The 18116-nt window shown below is 41.2% G+C and overlaps 1 protein-coding gene and 1 pseudogene across 3 annotated transcripts in view; both read right to left on the reverse strand.

Annotated features, from left to right (window-relative positions):
* APBB1IP (amyloid beta precursor protein binding family B member 1 interacting protein) overlaps positions 1-18116 on the reverse strand; it is a 101164-nt gene that overhangs the window by 19313 nt on the left and 63735 nt on the right. For all 3 annotated transcript variants that reach the window (XM_068538509.1, XM_068538513.1, XM_068538504.1), the window contains 3 exons: positions 9349-9435; positions 4256-4399; positions 390-500 (listed from right to left, as the gene is read on the reverse strand). In XM_068538509.1, the coding sequence (XP_068394610.1) occupies positions 390-500; positions 4256-4399; positions 9349-9435 (342 nt within the window). The remainder of the gene's footprint in view (positions 1-389; positions 501-4255; positions 4400-9348; positions 9436-18116) is intronic.
* LOC137768081 (CBY1-interacting BAR domain-containing protein 1-like) lies at positions 5967-8191 on the reverse strand (annotated as a pseudogene).

Genomic DNA, 18116 nt, shown 5'->3' on the forward strand with positions numbered 1-18116 from the left:
TATATTTTTCTAGAAAATCTTGTCAACTTGCTAATTTCTAAAAATGTCTTACAATGGAATAAGAGTCTGATAAATACAGAACTAAAAGACTGATTGTCTTGTCAATAAAATAGTAACTAAAATTTGTTCAAAATGTAGAGTTCTCTTTTTCATAAAGTGGTGAACAAATCCAGACAGACTGACTTGAAAGTTTTAGACTCAGATAACAGGCTTTGGAGAAATGATCTGAGTTGGTAGAAATGTTTCCCCCTTTCCTATTTTGGTTTACAATAAAAAGCTTATTATGTTATACTTGTAGTTAACTGTATAACATTTAACATTTTTCTTCTTAAAAGGAAACATTACCTTAAATTGCTTACAGATCTAAAGTAAGGACTTCTTAAACCTACCTTTAAAACAAAGCAGTAGTCAGTGGGTGCTTTGTATTTCATTTTACACTGAATCCCATAGTAAATGTTGACATTTTCAAACTGTATAAAACATGCCAGATCTCGAGATGTCTGAAAGAGAAGGAAAAAAATAACCTCAACCTAGCTGACAAGTAATATTTTTCTAAGGTCGTTCTTCATGGCACAACGAAGGATTACATTTTAGTAGGAAAATACAGAATTTCAGGTAATTTATATAAGCATCTACCATGTATAGCTTTCTAAAAGCCAAGCCTACATTTTAAGAAGGAAAGAGCACATCCAGGCAAAACAGCAGGCCACAGACCAAAAGTGGAGCAAAAGATTATACTGCTGTTCTAGCACCTACGCGTGGACTCCCAGAGATGACTGGCATCACTATTGATGGGGTTCAGACAAGGTGACCGAGCACCTAGTCAAACATTTCATTTTGTCTTTTGCCATTCTAAGTCAGTGATGGATTTCATGACTGAGCATTTAGAAAAAAGTTCCCCTCAGGATGAACAATGAGAGGTAAATTTGATGCTCAGAAAATTCGCACACACTTCATGCACTTCTTCCTGAGGAGAGAAGATCCCTTTCGTGCCTTCTCTTTAGGGCTGGTGGTGTTGCTGTGGAAACCGAACCCTCTCCTCCACATATAATCTGCATTGAGAAGACATCAACCTCTAATCTACATATTTGGTTACACTTCAGTTACAAATTTGTTCTGTTACTTTTTCCCCCCTCACGTTCTATAATTCTTTACTGAGTTAATGAATAAAAAAATAAAGGGTAGAATTGCTACATCTCAATGCACAATTATTCCTTTATATATGGTAGTATACTTTTTTCTTGTAAGATATTTTCTTCTGGATTTTCAAAGTTTTAGTTTTTTTAATTAGAAAAATAAAACATATTCATAATTTTAAAAATAAGTTATTTTATATATAGTAAAACAAAAATCTTCCTTCATCACTCTTTTTTTTTCTAATTTCATTCTCTTCTCCAGAGAAGACATTCTTCCAAATGTTTTGGGGATACATTTATATACCTATGTATGTGTAGACATACCCACATACATATATGCAATTTTTAAAATATAAGTGAGATTTTACTCTCAATATTTTTCCATGACTTTGTTCTTTTTCTTAACATTATATCTTGGGGTCTATGTTAGGACATACGAAAGGATATATCACATTCTTTGTATAGCTGCATAACTGTATAGATGTAGCTATTTATTCCACCATCCTACTATAGATGACTAGAGGTTACTTCGATATTTTGCTGTTACAAAATATATTGTGCATATGAGCAAATGTTTCTGTGGGGTAGATTGCCAAACATGGAGCTGTCCTTTGAAGGGGTATTCCCTATTATATTTGCATAGATTTTGCTAAACTGTCCCCCAATTTGGCTGTACCAGCTTACATTCCAAACTTCTGTACATAAGAGTGCCCATTTTTCTTACCCACTCCTGATGAAATTTGCATATTATCAATATTGTTAGTTTTATCAATCTCACGGGAGGAAAAATTTCACTTATTTACATTTTCCCGATTACTAATAAGAGCAACTTTTTAATTATTCACTGGCTACTGATATTTCTGTTTCTGTGAATTCTCACTTAATAAGCATTGTTGTTTTTCTATGAGTATGTTTATCTTTTTCTTAATGAGTTGTTGAAGTCTTTATGTTTTATGGATATTCATACTAGGTTATACATGCTGCAAATGTACTCTCTGACTCTAGAGCTAGTCTTTAACTTCTTGTTTGGTATCTCTGGCCATAAGGAGTTAAACACAACTTTATATAGTCAAATCTGCCAATTTTCTTTGTTATAATTTTGAGTTTTTAGTCTTGTTTAAGACGGCTTCCCCACTGCCAAATTATGAGAATATTGACCATATATTTTCTCCTCATATTTTGTAATTTTGTCCAAATACATTTAATCAGCCTAAGATTTAATTTGGAACATGGTATGAGGTAGGAAACTATATTTTTCCAAATGGATATACAATTATTTCAATGCTATTTGTTGAGTATCACATTCTTTCCCCACTGCTATAAAATGCTCACTTGAATTTCTCTTATATTAGATGGCTCTCTGTTGATCTGTTTTCTCTTCCTGTACTGTTTTTGTCTAATGTTTTGACATTTGGGAGGAGGGGTTCTACCATAATGTTCTTTATAATTTGTGTGTGTGTCTATTTTGGAACTGCATCTCTTTCTGATGAATTTTAGAATCAGTTTTCGAACTTCAAGTAAAAAGAATCCTATTGAAATTTTTTTCTTGGAATTGAATATATAGAAAAATTGGGGGGAGAATTAATATCTTTTCATCTAGCAACATTGTACATTTCTGTTTATTCAGTTCTAACTCATTTCCTTTATTACATTTTCTATTTTATGCCATATAAGATCTTGAACCTTTCTTGTTAAGTTTATTGTCAGGTATTTTGTATTTTTTTGTTCTTGCAATGCATGGAATCTTTTGCAGCGTATTTAATTTGCATATTGTTTATATAAAGGAAAACAATTTCTTATTTGGTAAGTTTATTTGGTCCATTGGGACCAAACTCTTAAGTTTTTCAGTTGAGTGTCTTATATTGTCTGGTAGACAATCATGTCGACTGTGAATAAAGAGAGTTTTGACTCTTCTTTTCCAGTAATTATACTTGTTATTCTTTTTCCTGACTTCCTGGCTAGTTCCTCCATCAGTGTTAATGGGAGCAGAGACAGAAAGGATGCCTGTCCAACTCCAATGTGAATGCTTCTAATTTTTGTCCCTAAGTGTGTTGTTTTTGATAGGCTTATATGTCTCACTTATATGTAAATGCCAAAGACATAACATCTCTAAAATAAAACAAATAATTTGTGGGTCAACTGTTATGCCCCCCACGTTTGGGACTGGAATGAAGATAGCACAGATGGGAAAAGTATGAATTCTAAGTATGAGACAAAATAGGAGTGGTAGCTGCTCTGGACCAAGAATTTCCCATAATGCTCTCCTGCATTCCACAGAGATAACAGTCTTCTAACTAGTGGGAGTAGCCCTGGATAGTCACTATGACTTCACCTGCAAGGGATGTGGGTCAAACCTTATTAGAAGCAGCCTGCAATTTGAAAATATGCCGTTGAGGGGTGCGCTGGATTCGGCAGTGAAGGCAAGATGCTTTGGCTTACTCCAGATATAGAAAGAGAGACAGCCTACAACTTTGCAAAGGTGAGCAAAAGATGGAAATGGCCATCCTCTAAGAAAGGTCTTAGAAAAAGCTAAGAGTTAGAATGAGAGTTAAAATTACATTTCAAAGAAGACAAATTTACTATGTGCTTGTAGATTTGAGGCAATAATCCTAAATCACCAAGTAGAAGTGAAATGATATCTAAGATACTCTGCTAAATTAGGCAGGGAAATGCATATAATACACTTCAGAGAACAATTTAAATATTCAAGTTATAAAAGCTAAAATCTAAATTAAAATCTATCAAGACTTCTAATACCACTATGATTCCAGATAAAAGAAGTTTTACTGTAATGACTACAGAACAATAGAGTAAAAAGGGGGAAAAAAGTCCTCAAAGATCGATATGTAAAGAAACAAATTAATTTCTAGAAAAGCGCTTCAGTCATAATTTCTGAAACCTGACTTTAAAGTAGATAAAACTCTTCACCTTCAAGAGAGAACAGTGGAAAGATTCAGGATTTCTGTAATTCTGTCCTAATAGGATATATATCTGTATAAACATTGTAGTAACAAGAATCTCACAGCAAAGTAGAATGTATTTAAATTACCACCTGAGGATTTCTTTACTTTCACTTTCATGAAATGCCTTTTTGCAAAAGCATATTTTTTTTTTCTGACCTTAGTCTTTCCTTTGGGGACATAATAAATTCCAGAGGCTCGTAAAAGAAAATAGCGCCTTTTCCAGGATTTCTTCCCATCTTCTTTCAAATAAAGAGCTCCCTCTAGTTCTGGCACAATGACGGATGTTCCACAGAAACTCTCCTGAAATTGAGATTCCAACGATATAAAACCCATGAAAGATAAAACACATATTTTGTTCACATTTAAACAAAACTGTGGCCAACTAGCCTTCAAGCTAAAAATCGTTTTGTCGACAGCTTTGATTGAATGCATATATTGACACTGCATACCATTTGCCAAAAGACAGGAAGAACATGGTGGTTGAGTCTCAGCTCCTGAGTTAGACTTCCAGGCTTCTTGACCACTTGGCTCTGTGACCCTGAGCAAGTGGCTCAACCTCGGTGCCTTTACTTGCAAAATCAGAGTAACGACAGCCCCAACTTCATAAGGAAGGTTGTGAGTACGATCTTGGTATATTATAAAAGTAAGCATTACATAAAGTCTATTTCTGTTACTATAAGTTGATAAATAGAAAACTTATTCCTGTACCTGTAAGTGAAAAAATTACTATTTCACTGCTAGTAAATGGAAAAATTAAAATATACAATTCTATACATAAAATATTTGTACATTAATTTTTTTTTTGGCATAATTTTCTTTTCTTTTACATTGAGGTACAATTGATATAGAATATGTATTAGTTTTCGGTATACAACCTAATGATCTGATGTATGTATATATTGCAAAATGATCACCATCATAAGTGTAGTTAACATCTATCACCTCACGCAGTTACACATTTTTTTTTTCTTATGATGAGAACTTTTAAGATCTACTCTTTTACCAACTTTCAAATATACAATACAGTATTGTTAGCTATAGTCACCATGCCGTACATTACATCCCCAGGACTTACTTATTTTATAACTGGAAGTTTGTACCTCTTGACCCCCTTTAGCCATTTCATGCATCCCTACCCCCGCCTCTGGCAACCACAAATCTGTTCTGTGTATCTATGATTTCAGGTTTTTTTTTTTTTGGTTCCACACATAGATGAGACATACAGTTATTTGTCTTTCTCTGTCTGACTTATTTCACTTAGCACTCAAGTTCCATCCATGTTGTCAAAAATGGCAAGATTTCCTTTTTGGGGGATAGTTTCTTATCAAAGAAGAAAGAAGACAATTATTAATACTGTAGTATCAGAAAAGGATAGTGACAAAGTACATTTTCTAGGTGCAGATGTTTAAAAATCAAAACATGCATAGAATTACATAATTCTTAATAAATTTCTTTTAAAAGCAGTGCAATAAAATTACATATTATTCTATCTTTCAGTTCAAACACTCAAACTTATTTTTGGCTTTGGTTTTTTATAACTCTCAACCTCCTTTCATTCAGTCTCATAAAAGCAGAATAAACTTAATTTTGCATCCTTCAAGTAAATGTATGTGTAGTGGAGCTGGGTGACATCTTTGTTCATATCTTTCCCAGTTTCCCCCAGTTTAGCTGGTATTAGTTGCCTTGTCAATAATCTCTCTCTCTCTCTCTTTTTTTTTTGGTCAGCATAAATTTCCTTTAATAATTTATCCATTTCCAGTAGGATTTCATTTTGAGGTTTAACGTATCAAGCCAGTATAAAGTTTTACAGTTTTAGTAATTCTGGATTCCAAGTCATTTAAGATGAAAATGGAAATGCAAAGTTTACTTAAGAAATTTCATTTTCTTCTTTTGTAACATCTAAGTCTTCATCCTCTTCATCATCATCTTCTGCTTGTTGATCCTTTCTTAGTCAACAGGTGGATACCTGTCCTGTTCCAGATACACACTTAGCTGACACTGATCTCTGAAGACGTGACTTTGAATTTGCTCTTATGATATCTAAATGGGATGAATAATCTGGTGGATACAGAGAATTTCAGAAAACCTCTAAATCTTCTTCATCAATCTTTTGTGTATTTTGGTAGGTAGTAGTGGAGACGTCTAAAGCTTTGCTGTGAAATAACATTTCGATAGTGATAAATTCTGAAAATATAGTCTTTATATTCTTTGTTTTCTGCTTTTCAAAATTGTCAGTAGTTTCCTCCAGATGACGAGTTGTTCGAGTAGCATCCATTGTAGCTCTTTGTAATTCGGCTTCTTTTTTAAAAATTAATTAATTAATTAATTATGTTTGGCTGCATAGGGTCTTCGTTGCTATGCGCGGGGTTTCTCTTGTTGCGGCGAGGGGGACTACCCTCTGTTGCGGTGTGTGGGCTTCTCACTGTGGTGGCTTCTCTTGTTGCGGAGCACAGGCTCTAGGCGTGCGGGCTTCAGTAGTTGTAGCACATGGGCTCAGTAGTTGTGGCATGCGGGCTCAGTCGTTGTGGCTCGTGGGCTCTAGAGTGCAGGTTCAGTAGTTGTGGTGCACGGGCTTCGTTGCTCTGCAGTATGTGGGATCTTCCCGCACCAGGGCTTGAACCCATGTCCCCTGCAGTGGCAGGTGGATTCTTAACCACTGTGCCACCAGGGAAGTCCGTGTAATTCAGTTTCTGCCTGTGAAATAACATGTCGATCAGATGGGTTTCTCTGACGTGTTCTTCCTGAGTTAACTGTTTAGCTCCTCAATTCTTTGCTGTTAATGTTGCTTTGAGGTCATCTCATTTCATTTTTACAATGGTTCTGTAACCGAAAGTGGGGTCCAGCTTCTTGCTGCTCAAAAGTCATTAAAGAGGCCAGGCTGGTGGAAAGGAAAGTTTGCTTTATTTTGGATGCCGGCAACTGGTGGGGAGGGCAGACGCCTATCCAAAGGCCGACTCCCCCCACTGACAGTCAGAGGGCAAGAGCTTTTATAGGTGGAGGGAGGGGGCTACATGCAGAAGCAGCACAGACGGCTCTGACTGTCATCTTGACATTGATCATCGGTGGTCTGATCAGCGTCATGTTGATTGTTTTAGGTACAGTTAATCTTGAGTTCCAGGGTGGGTTTGTTTCCATTTCTTTGAGGCCAATTCTCGGAATTGTGGCAGCTCATGTCATGGCTACAGTCTGGTCATCATGTAGTTAACTTCTTCCACCTGGTGGGGTTTTCAGTACCTACTAGATAGCTCACAGGATGTGGCTCAGAATGTGATCTACAGCCCTTGAGGAGGAACCAAAGGTCCTTGACTTTGCTTAATGACTAAACTATTATTATTTGGTCTCCTTTGACTGTTTTCCTTTGTTTCTGCATTTTCTCACTTCTCGGATTAAGCTTATTCTTTGGCTAAAGTTTTTCCACAGACAAAAGGCAGGCTGAGGACATGGGGGGGCACAGACCACAGGGTCCTGCTCCCTTCCACTTCCATAAGCTTGCAAAGGTTCGACTACTTCAGCTTCAAGTCTTTCAGCCTCTGCTTGTCGATAATCCTGAAGTTTGGCAAACTCATCAGCCAAGTTTTTCAGGCCCTGCTTTAAATTTGGGGTCTCCATAGAGGCTCACGCGTTGATTTCATTCCCCAGGAGGTCTGCTCTGTCTCCGCACATAAGCAGCAGCGATATGGCACAAAACGCTTCTTGTCCCGGTTTTCCAGGCTGTGCCTCCACATCTGGCCTCGCGCATGGCGGGAGACCTAGGGCTGGGGCCTGACCACAGGGGCTCCGAGGCGCCCAGGCGTGCGTGGGGACGCGAGAGCCCTTCAACGATCTCTTAAATTCAAGCAGATTTGGGGGTCCAAATTTGAAAGCATGATAATGCTGATTTTTCACAGCATAACATGCTTTGTATTTTCTTTCCCATCTGGCTTTTGAAAAACTGCTGAAGTCTTCCAACAAGACCTATTCAGGCAATTGTATAAATCAAGGCATAACCAGTCCTTGATTTACAGACAGCTGCTGCTGCAATAAGCACTGATTAACAGCCAAGGGCTGTGTCAGGAAACTGCTCACTCCCCTTCCATGTCTGTCTGTGTCCATCACTGCTGGGGACGCTCAGAACCTGAATCTCCCTGCTGCTGGGGATGCCTGGTGCTTTATCTCCCTCAACTCAACCTGGAGACTCTGATAAATGCAGAAAGAATGTCCCCACTCCCAACGTTGGCCTCTACGGGAAATACCCACTAGGTTCTTGGTCCCAGGAACCAAAACTTGTAGCATTTCTCCAGGACCTTGGGAGTGTGTGGCAGCAAGGTTGTAGGGCCTGCTCCATTGGGAACAGGGCTGGGAGAGCCGGCAGGGCTACAACCCTGTGCAGGGATCTGGGCAGGCCTTGGTGCCTGGGAGAGGGTGCCCTTCAGCATCAGTGAATTGGCTCCAGGTGGGAATGTGGGCCAAGGTGTCAACAGGTCTTCTGAGTTTTCAAGAGAAGCCCCAAATCTCCTAACTCAAGAAAAGGTCAACATGTCGTCGGGGACAACAAAAATCTGTCTGGGGCTCCCATGCCCATTTGTGACCTGTGATCTGGCATGCATCTGCATTAGAGGCGGGGAACAGAGCCTCGATTTTGAGCAAAGTTGCTATGTGAAAACTCTAATAAGTTTCAGAAAATCAACCGTCAAATGAACTTCTGGAACACAGCCCTGTAGTGATAATCCAGACATGTGTACTGTACTTTACACACTGTGCTTCCATTGCCTCCCTAAGCCTTTGTAATAATTCAATAGGATATAGGAAACCAAGGTTCTTGGACTTGCCCAATAACACATGAACTTCAACAGGCAGAGCCAAACTCGGATCAGATCTCCTAACTGCAATCTCATACTTTCTACCACACCTGGCTGCTGGAAGGGCGCCTTAGAATTCACTGCAAAGAAGTCATGCCTGACTTCTGTGGAGCACATTAGCAATGAAATATATGGTCAGAGATGAGTTTTATGTGGATTCATGTCTTTTAGTCAAGAATTACCAATCCAACTTCATGAAGAGTAAAATATATTGTCTAAAGCAAAACTTTTTAACAACTGACTCCAAGAACCAGTTTAATTGTCTAAATAGCTATAATTTAGTAATAATTTGATTTTAAAACCCCAAGTTAAAATTTCAGTGTGTCTCAGAATCGCCCATTGTTCTGAGAAGCAAATCATTTAAAAATACAGTTAACTCTCTTTTCTTCTACTCTACAAAATTAAACATACCTCAAGCAAGGACTCCTTGTTCTTTGCATTCATTTTCTCATTTGTTTCCTTGTTTTCTTTTTTTCCTTTGTTATCCAAGTAAAAATTCTAAATAAAATAGTAAAAGATCAGATCAGTAAGTGTTCATTACCATGGTAGCCACTGCACAGAATTTGCGGTCTTGCTGGAGAGAGGAGACATACCTGGAGGAAGTAAACTGTCGACCACGGTGTATGGTCTCTGTCAATCAAGTGCTTATGGAGGGACTTGCTGAGCGCTGACCACTGCCCCATTGGCCAGAAGTAACACCTTCCCTTCCTCCCAGAGTGCACATTCAATGAAGAAACAAGCAAAGAGAGAGACCACTAGCAAAGGATACAACGTCATTTAATTGTTAAATTCCATGGTCTAGAACATGAGTCAAATGCTGGAAGCTGGGAGACCCCAGTACCCTTGGAAGAGCCCAGAACCAGAGGAAGGTAGAGTCCCATGTCCCAGGCCTTTGATCACCATGTAGGATCCCAAGGCCTTGAGGACTAGAGATTCTGGCTTATCCAGAGAAGCATGAAATCTGGATTTTTATAAGCTTTGGCAACTAATTTTAATTTTTAAAATCCATGTGGGTCAATCACAACATAAAGTTTGCTCCTTGGCTACTTCTAAGGACAGAGAGAAGCAGAAAGGGCATTTCTGGAAAGAGAACCAGCTTAGCAAAGGAAAGAAAGACCACAGTTTAGAAGCACTCACGATTTTGAGGGAGTACCTATTATGTGCCAGATCTTCAGCCAGGCGCTTTGCAAACATCACCCCCAATCCTAACAGCAAGGCTGTGAGGTAAGTGACAGTACCCCCATTTCACAGGTTAGGAAACTGAGGCTCAGCAAGGTTAAATAGCTAGGGCACTGCACCCTGAATCAACACCAGGGGCTGAGTGTGTATGATGTGTGTGCCCTTACCACCACACCACACTACCCCTGAAACTGAAGGTCAGTGAAGTTCAAGGGCAGAGAGACTAAACCTACTCTAATTCCGGCAGCTCCTGACTCAGGGAAGCAGGACCCTTGCCCTCTCCCGTGATTATCTCCTTAGAACATCTGTTTGTGGATTGTGTCAGGCGTGACCACTGCCACAGTCAAAGTATTTAGCACTTTTATGTGGAAACGTAGAGTTCGTAAAATAGTGCCTGAAAAAAATGTATTAAAACTAGAACAGGGGTTTCCCTGGTGGCGCAGTGGTTGGGAATCTGCCTGCCAATGCAGGGAACATGGGTTCGAGCCCTGGTCTGGGAAGATTCCACATGCTGTGGAGCGACTGGGCCCATGAGCCCCAATTACTGAGCCTGCGCATCTGGAGCCTGTGCTCCGCAACAAGAGAGGCCGCGATAGTGAGAGGCCCGCGCACCGTGATGAAGAGTGGCCCCCGCTTGTCGCAACTGGAGAAAGCCCTCGCACAGAAACGAAGACCCAACACAGCCAAAAATAAATAAACAACTAAATAAATAAAATTTAAAACTAGAACATATACTCATGGTGCATAGTGACTAAATTAAGGACCCTCCTGAGTCTAAACACAAATGTTTATTGACACGATGGGAGTGTTTCTCCAAGTGTGATCCCCAGACCACCTTGATGCTCCACAAAATGCATGTTCCTGGGCTCCCAACCTACGGAACTGGAATCTCAGGGGGCCTGGGAATCCACACTCCAACACACTTCCTGGATGATTTTTACTTACACTGAAGTTTGAGAACAGAGTGTATTGGACAGAGAGGAAGCAAACCGCAGGCAAATAAAATTTGCAGAATTAGGAGATCTCCTAGAAATAGAATGCATAACAATGGCAACTTGCTAACTTAAATAGAGGAAATAAATCAAGTACAACTCCTTCCATAATTCTTATTGAATTATCTTTTAATATATATTTTTTTTTTATAAATTTATTTATTTATTTATTTATTTATGGCTGTGTTGGGTCTTCGTTTCTGTGCGAGGGCTTTCTCCAGTTGCGACGAGCGGGGGCCACTCTTCATCGCGGTGCGCGGGCCTCTCACTGTCGCGGCCTCTCCCGTTGCGGAGCACAGGCTCCAGACGCGCAGGCTCAGCACTTGTGGCTCACGGGCCCAGCTGCTCCGCGGCATGTGGGATCCTCCCAGACCAGGGCTCGAACCCGTGTCCCCTGCATTGGCAGGCAGACTCCCAACCACTGCACCACCAGGGAAGCCCCTTAATATGTTTTTAAAGAAACTTTTACGTGTTATTTGAAAGGACAGCATAGTGTGAATTAGTGTGATTACTCTATAGGGTTTGGAAACGATTCTAATTTTACGTTTGGCTTGAGGACGGTGACTAATGTAATATGTAACATATGCCACGTGCCAGAACGCTACACTGAGGCCTTACAGGTATGCTTGTCATTTCATCCTCACAGGAACCCCACAATGTAGGTGCGATTGCTATTTCACAGATAAGGAAACAGAAGGATTAAGTGATTTGCCCAAGGACAATTAGTGCCAGAGCTTTGAGGTTTTCATGACTTTTCTCAGCATTAAAATGCTCTAAACACCATAGGAGAGAACCCAGTATGACAGTGTGGATCGACTTAATACCACTGAACTGCACACTTAAAAGTGGTTAAAATGGTAAATTCTATGTTATGTGTATTTTGCCAAAAACAAACAAACAAAAAGTGATGACCTAGTTGAGAGTGAATGCAGAGTGTGCTCCGAGCAAGCACACTGCTTTAGGGCCCTGGAAAAAGTGTGAGCCTGTATGAGTTGAAAGAATGGACAGAGACCGTGAGGGAGACTCCAGGGCATGTGCGTTTCATCATCACCTGGGAAAAGGAGGGCACGTGTCGCCCTCTGCAGGACAGATAAGGGAAGAGCCTTTCTAAACATGAAGGGTCTCATTTTATGAGGTTATCATGAAGGGTCAGGACGTAGCCGTGTCTTCTTTGAGACCCCTCTCACTTTTTTGGCTTCTGAATAGCTTTTTTTCCCCTTCCAAGTGATAGTGCTATATTGTGTTTTTGTTTTAATGAAAATGCAAAAAGCACAAAGAAAATCCAAGCTGGAGATCACACAGGGCAGTCCTTAGAAAGGACGGATTGCTCTTGGGTGAGAATTTGGAGTGCTCTGCAGCAAGCAGCAGAATTCAAAAGTTAACTATTTGTTGGGGACAATCTGAGCGGAACAATAAGGGAACTTTAAAATGGGAAATGAGACTTTCAGTTACAGCCTGCCTCTTTTTCTCACAGCTTCTGAAAATGTAAGATTTGAGAGCAGCAGGATAGGACAGAAACAGCAAATACGTTACATTTTTAATATCACCTTTCTGGAATAAAGAGTAAATCAAACAAACACTTATCAATCCATGAGTAAATATTTGTGCGTACCCTTTGCATATAAAATATCACTGTTCTTAAGAATCTTTCTATCACACTGAAAAGAAAAATATAAGTAGATGGCTATATATCTGTAGATGGGGGAACCATATAAGACACTGCATAAATGCAAAATGAGCTAAGTTCTATAGGTTTTCAGAGAGGAAGAACTCACTGTGAACCGAGATGACTAAGGAAGACTTACAGAGGAGGTCAAAGCTGGAACTTTGCCTTGAAAGATGTTCATATTCAGAAAGGGAAAAAGGAATAAAGAGAGCGTTCAGGGCAGGAGGAAAAGCATGTAAAAAGGCCCATAGTTAGATAAATATTGGGGCTCTTTGAAGCAACCTAAATGTCCATCGACAGATGAATGGATAAAGATGTGGTATATATTTATACAATGGAATACTACTCAGCCATCAAAAGAATGAAATAATGCCATTTGCAGCAACATGGATGGACCTAGAGATGATCATATTAAGTGAAGTAAGTCAGACAGAGAAAGGCAAATATCATATGGTGTCACTTATTTGTGGAATCTAAAGAAAAGGATACAAATGAACTTACCTACAAAACAGAAATAGACTCACAGACATAGAAAACAAACTTATGGTTACTAAAGGGGATAGCGAGGCTGAGGGGGACAGATAAAGTAGTAGTCTGGGATTAACATACACACAGAACTACATATAAAATAGGTAAACAACAAGGACCTACTGTATGGCACAGGGAACTCTACTCAATATCTTATAATAACCTATAATAGAAAATAATCTGAAAAAGAATATATGTACATATGTACGTATAACTGAATCACTTTGCTGTACACTTGAAACTAACACAACACTATAAATTAACTATACTTCAATTTAAAATAAATATTGGGTGTCTTTGGAGCACCCGTGAACAAGCAGCCTGGCTAGAGCTGGGGTACACCTGACGAAGACCTGACCATCACTCCCAATTCCTCTCTTCCGCCCTGTGTCAGAATTCACCAACGCCCGCCACCTAGTGATGACTGTGCAGTGCCTCCCCCCAGAACGGCCGGAGCTCATTTCCTTGCCCCCTTACGCTGGGTCTGGCCACGTGACTTGCTTCGGCCAACAGAACGTGGGTGGAAGGGACAGTGCCTCCATCTGAGCAGAGGACCTGAGAGGCGGCGTTGCATGTTTCCACTCATTCTCTGGCACGCTCGCCCTTCACCAGGAGGAGAGTGTGTCAAGGTGGCTGCTGGTCCGAGGACAATGAAAGGCACGTGGAACTCCCTGGATCTGACTCGCATTCTGGAGCCATGGACAGAGGACCCGATGACCGGCAGGCCTCAGACAGAGGAAATACCTGCTACTCTAAGCCACTGGGATTCTGAGGTTGTGTTCATGTCTCCAGCCCTGACTGATACACATGCCCACACTGGTTGGTCAGGGGCTCTGGGGCACTGAAGTCAAGAGCAGACTTTCTTTTAAAATAGAAGCCTCTCCTGGAGGCCGTAAATGTGATGCCTGTATGATTTTCCTTCCAGCTGGGCCTGGTCCCAGATGGCCAGAGAGGAACCTTGGCAGGACAGGGAGGTGGGAAAAGAGGGGGGACGCCGTGAGGTCATTTTCTCCCACAGTGGCTGGTACCCTTCTACACCCGAGGGGAAGTGTGACATTGTGGTTCTCTCTCTGCTCCTCACTCGTGCAACCAAATAAACCATCACCACCACCAAATTTTGGTTAAGAAACAACAAATGGTGGAATGAAAATTGCCTGAAATATCAATAGTGATGATTGTTGGAGTGTGGGAATGTGGATGATTTAACTTTCCTTTCTTCTACTTTTCAGTTTTTCTTCCAATAAACTGATATTAATTTTGAAGTCAGAAACATAAAAGATATTACTAAAAGAAATGAACAGCAATACAGCAAGCAGGCGACCTTACATTAATTTGTTTTCCCAATACCTTCTCAGGAAAAGAGATTCTTCGGGCTCCTAGCAAGAAGAACAGCTAATGTTAACACCAAGGTTTGTCTGCCTGTCCAGACACAGACCTCAGGCCTCACGCATCTCTTTTGGTTTCGGGCCCACACGGGTCTTTGCACAGTGGGAGCTGTATGTCAGCGCAGCTGGGAAAAGAAAACTCTTTGGGTTACGGCTGAGTTTCATTTGTTCATTTGAACATCTGGCACTCTTTTATGATGAGCAGACCACCCTGTGATTACAGTCAACTGGGAAGAGGGACTTTCCTAACGCCAACCAGACTGAGAATGTAGGAGAAACTCAGCTGCTTCGTCAACAAAGTTGCTTTAATTAGGACAGTAAGGTTCTACTGCCCCAACCTACTTTACTACAAAGAGGCGGGACCACCTGGGCAAAAGGGTCCCTGTCCTGACACCATGCTTTAGAGGGTCCCTACTCTGCCCCTAACCCCAGGTATTTCTACTCCCCTACACTGTGAACCTAAAACTGCTCTTAAAAATAGTCTATTATTTGGACTTCTCTCATGGCACAGTGGTTAAGAATCCGCCTGCCAATGCAGGGGACACGGGTTCGAGCCCTGGTGCAGGAAGATCCCACATGCTGCGGAGCAACTAAGCCCATGCGCCCCAACTACTGAGCCTGCGCTCTACAGCACGTGAGCCACAACTAGTGAGCCCACATGCCACAACTACTGAAGTCCACGTGCCTAGAGCCCATGCTCCGCAACAAGAGAAGCCACCGCAATGAGAAGCCCGCGCACCGCAACCAAGAGTAGCCCCCGCTCGCCACAATTAGAGAAAGCCTGCGTGCAGCAACGAAGACCCAACACAGCCAAAAATAAATTAGTTAATTTATATTAAAAAAATAGTCTATTAAAAAAAAAAGCTTACTCATGTGCTTTGTAAATGAATGCTCCTGGGAAACAAATGGCCGTGGAACTGTATTTCGGTTCTACTGGCTAGCTTATTAAAGTGACAAAATTGATAATATGCTGGACATTGCATTCTTGGCATCTATTTAAACTTGTGATGAAAAATTCTGAAACATTTTGCATGTCAACATACAAATGTGTGAGGTGGTACATCACTTCTCAAACTTGTTCTAGGGGGTTTGCAAGCACAAAAGTTTGATCTTCATTCATAGAGGCAGCCTTCATAGAGGTCAGCCATAAGGGGCTGTGTGGGAAGAGAGTAAGGGGGTCACTGAGAAGGAGGGCAAGGACACAGCTTGTGGAGGGACAGAGGGACAGAAGGAACTAGAGGTCCGAGGGAGATCCGGAGCAAAGATGCTCTCGACTGTGGTCCCCACAATATTCCATTTCCAGTGCCAGCCCGAGAAGCCTGGTCATGCTTCCATGAGATGCCTCTGTATCCTTACAATGATCATGTTAAAAAGTTCTAGGTAGAGCAGTTTCTCATGACCAAGCGATCCCCAGTGCCAGTTACGGCAGTGTCTGCACACCCAGGAGTCAGCAGTGGCTCTGAAGAACCACTGACAGTCTTGGATCCTCATCAAGGTTCACGAGTAAGACTCCTATGTGGTTCCTTCCTCTTGGGCATGAAGCTAAAACAGTGGTGTCCCAAAGTAGCTATTCAATGGACGGGGTGTAACAGCAGCCAGCAGGAGAATTCATGACTCTGCTTTTCCTCCTTTAAAAATGAGGTGATCTGGGACTTCCCTGGTGGCCCAGTGGTTAAGAATGCGCCTGCCAATGCAGGGGACACGAGTTCAAGCCCTGGTCCGGGAAGATCCCACATGCATGGAGCAGCTAAGCCCGTGTGCCACAACTACTGAGCCTGCGTGCCACAACTACTGAGTCCGTGTGAGTCTGTGTGCCACAACTGCTGAGGCCCGTGCGCCTAGAGCCCGTGCTCTGTAATGAGAGAAGCCACCGCAATGAGAGGCCGGTGCACCGCAACAAGGAGTGGCCCCTGCTTGTCGCAACCGGAGAAAGCCCTCACGCGGCAACAAAGACCCAACACAGCCAAAAATAAATGAATAAAATAAATAAATTTTTAAAAAAGGTTAAAAAAATTTAAAAATTAAAAAAAATAAAAATGAGGTGATCTGATATTACCTCTCTAAGTATAGACCAGTCATCCTGGGGAAATTCTTTCCTAATTAAGCATCTTTTGGTCCACAAATTTGCAGGATCTGGTTTCTCTCCATCACCTTCTCTCTTTAAATCTCTCCCCTGGTTCTTAGCTGAGGAGTGCTCCTAATGACTTCTGATTTGGTTCTGCCTGATTCGAATCGATTTTTGTTCAAATAAACTCTTAAAATTTTTTAATATGCTTCAGTTCGTCTTTTCTCATAGGTGACTGCTGAATTTCAGTTGGCATCAAACGACTTGACTTTTATATATAACATCACGATGTTGCAAGTGGTTTTCATGCTGGATTTAACCTTGCGAGGTGGGAAGTACAGCCGTATCACATTGTACAAATAGAAACGCTGAATTCAGGTGTCATCAGAAAGCCTGCTAAGACCACACAGTCAGCAGGTGACACTTGAGACACAGGTGAACAGCATCACTTTTCAAGTCATGGGTGGAGGCGGTGCTTTGCATTTGTGCCTGCAAAGCACACCACCGATGTCCCCAAATCTTTACTGACGGTTGTTTCTAATATTTGAGCTCAAAACCTCTCTTTGCATTCATTTTCCTGCCGCCTGCCTAGACTTATCCCTGCAGATAAGTAGTTTGTAAGAGAATCCTATTAAGTACTAAGGATTTCAGTGTTGTAAAATTTCATGAAATTTTACATAATTTTGTATGGTTTAGTAACTTTCCAGAAGAACGGATACTCTGGGCCACAGAAGCTCTTTCTCAGTCAAGCTGCAAATACTAATCCATATTGTACATATCAAACAGGCTATGGGGAGGCCAAGAACAGACTGACCTTGGAGTCATGAATGCAGATTCCAAGGAGAAAGACAGACTCTGAACTCTCAAGCACTCCAGAGATCTACACCTGCAGACCTCTGAGAGTAGGCACCACTGTCTCTAAGGGCACAGAGGATGTCATTTACCATGTAAAACAATGTGACTGTTTTAGCACACGGTTCTCCAGGAATGGTGGCCCAGGCCAGGCCTTTGCATCCACTTTTACAGAGAGAGCAGGAGAATAAATGGGGGCTTATTCTGATCTGGGCCTCTGGCAATCAGTTTCTTCTCATTGTGGGAAACTGAGTCAGTGTAGTAACTTCTGAGTCAATTGTTTCCATTTGTGGTATCATCCTGCTAGCTGTATTCAATTTACCTTGTCTGAGGACGTCCTCAGTCACTACCAATTTCATTCCAGGTTTCCTATAGCCTTGAGAGCTCTGAACAGAAGACTCAACCTATGGAAACCACTCATCAAAGTCCCCAGTGAGTCTTAAGATCAAACAAAGGCCTCCTTTCTATCTTTGATCTCAGTTTTCTCATCTGTAAAGAGGAATAGCAATATA

The sequence above is a fragment of the Eschrichtius robustus genome, chromosome 1 (genome assembly GCF_028021215.1).
Source record: "Eschrichtius robustus isolate mEscRob2 chromosome 1, mEscRob2.pri, whole genome shotgun sequence".
NCBI lineage: Eukaryota > Metazoa > Chordata > Mammalia > Artiodactyla > Eschrichtiidae > Eschrichtius > Eschrichtius robustus.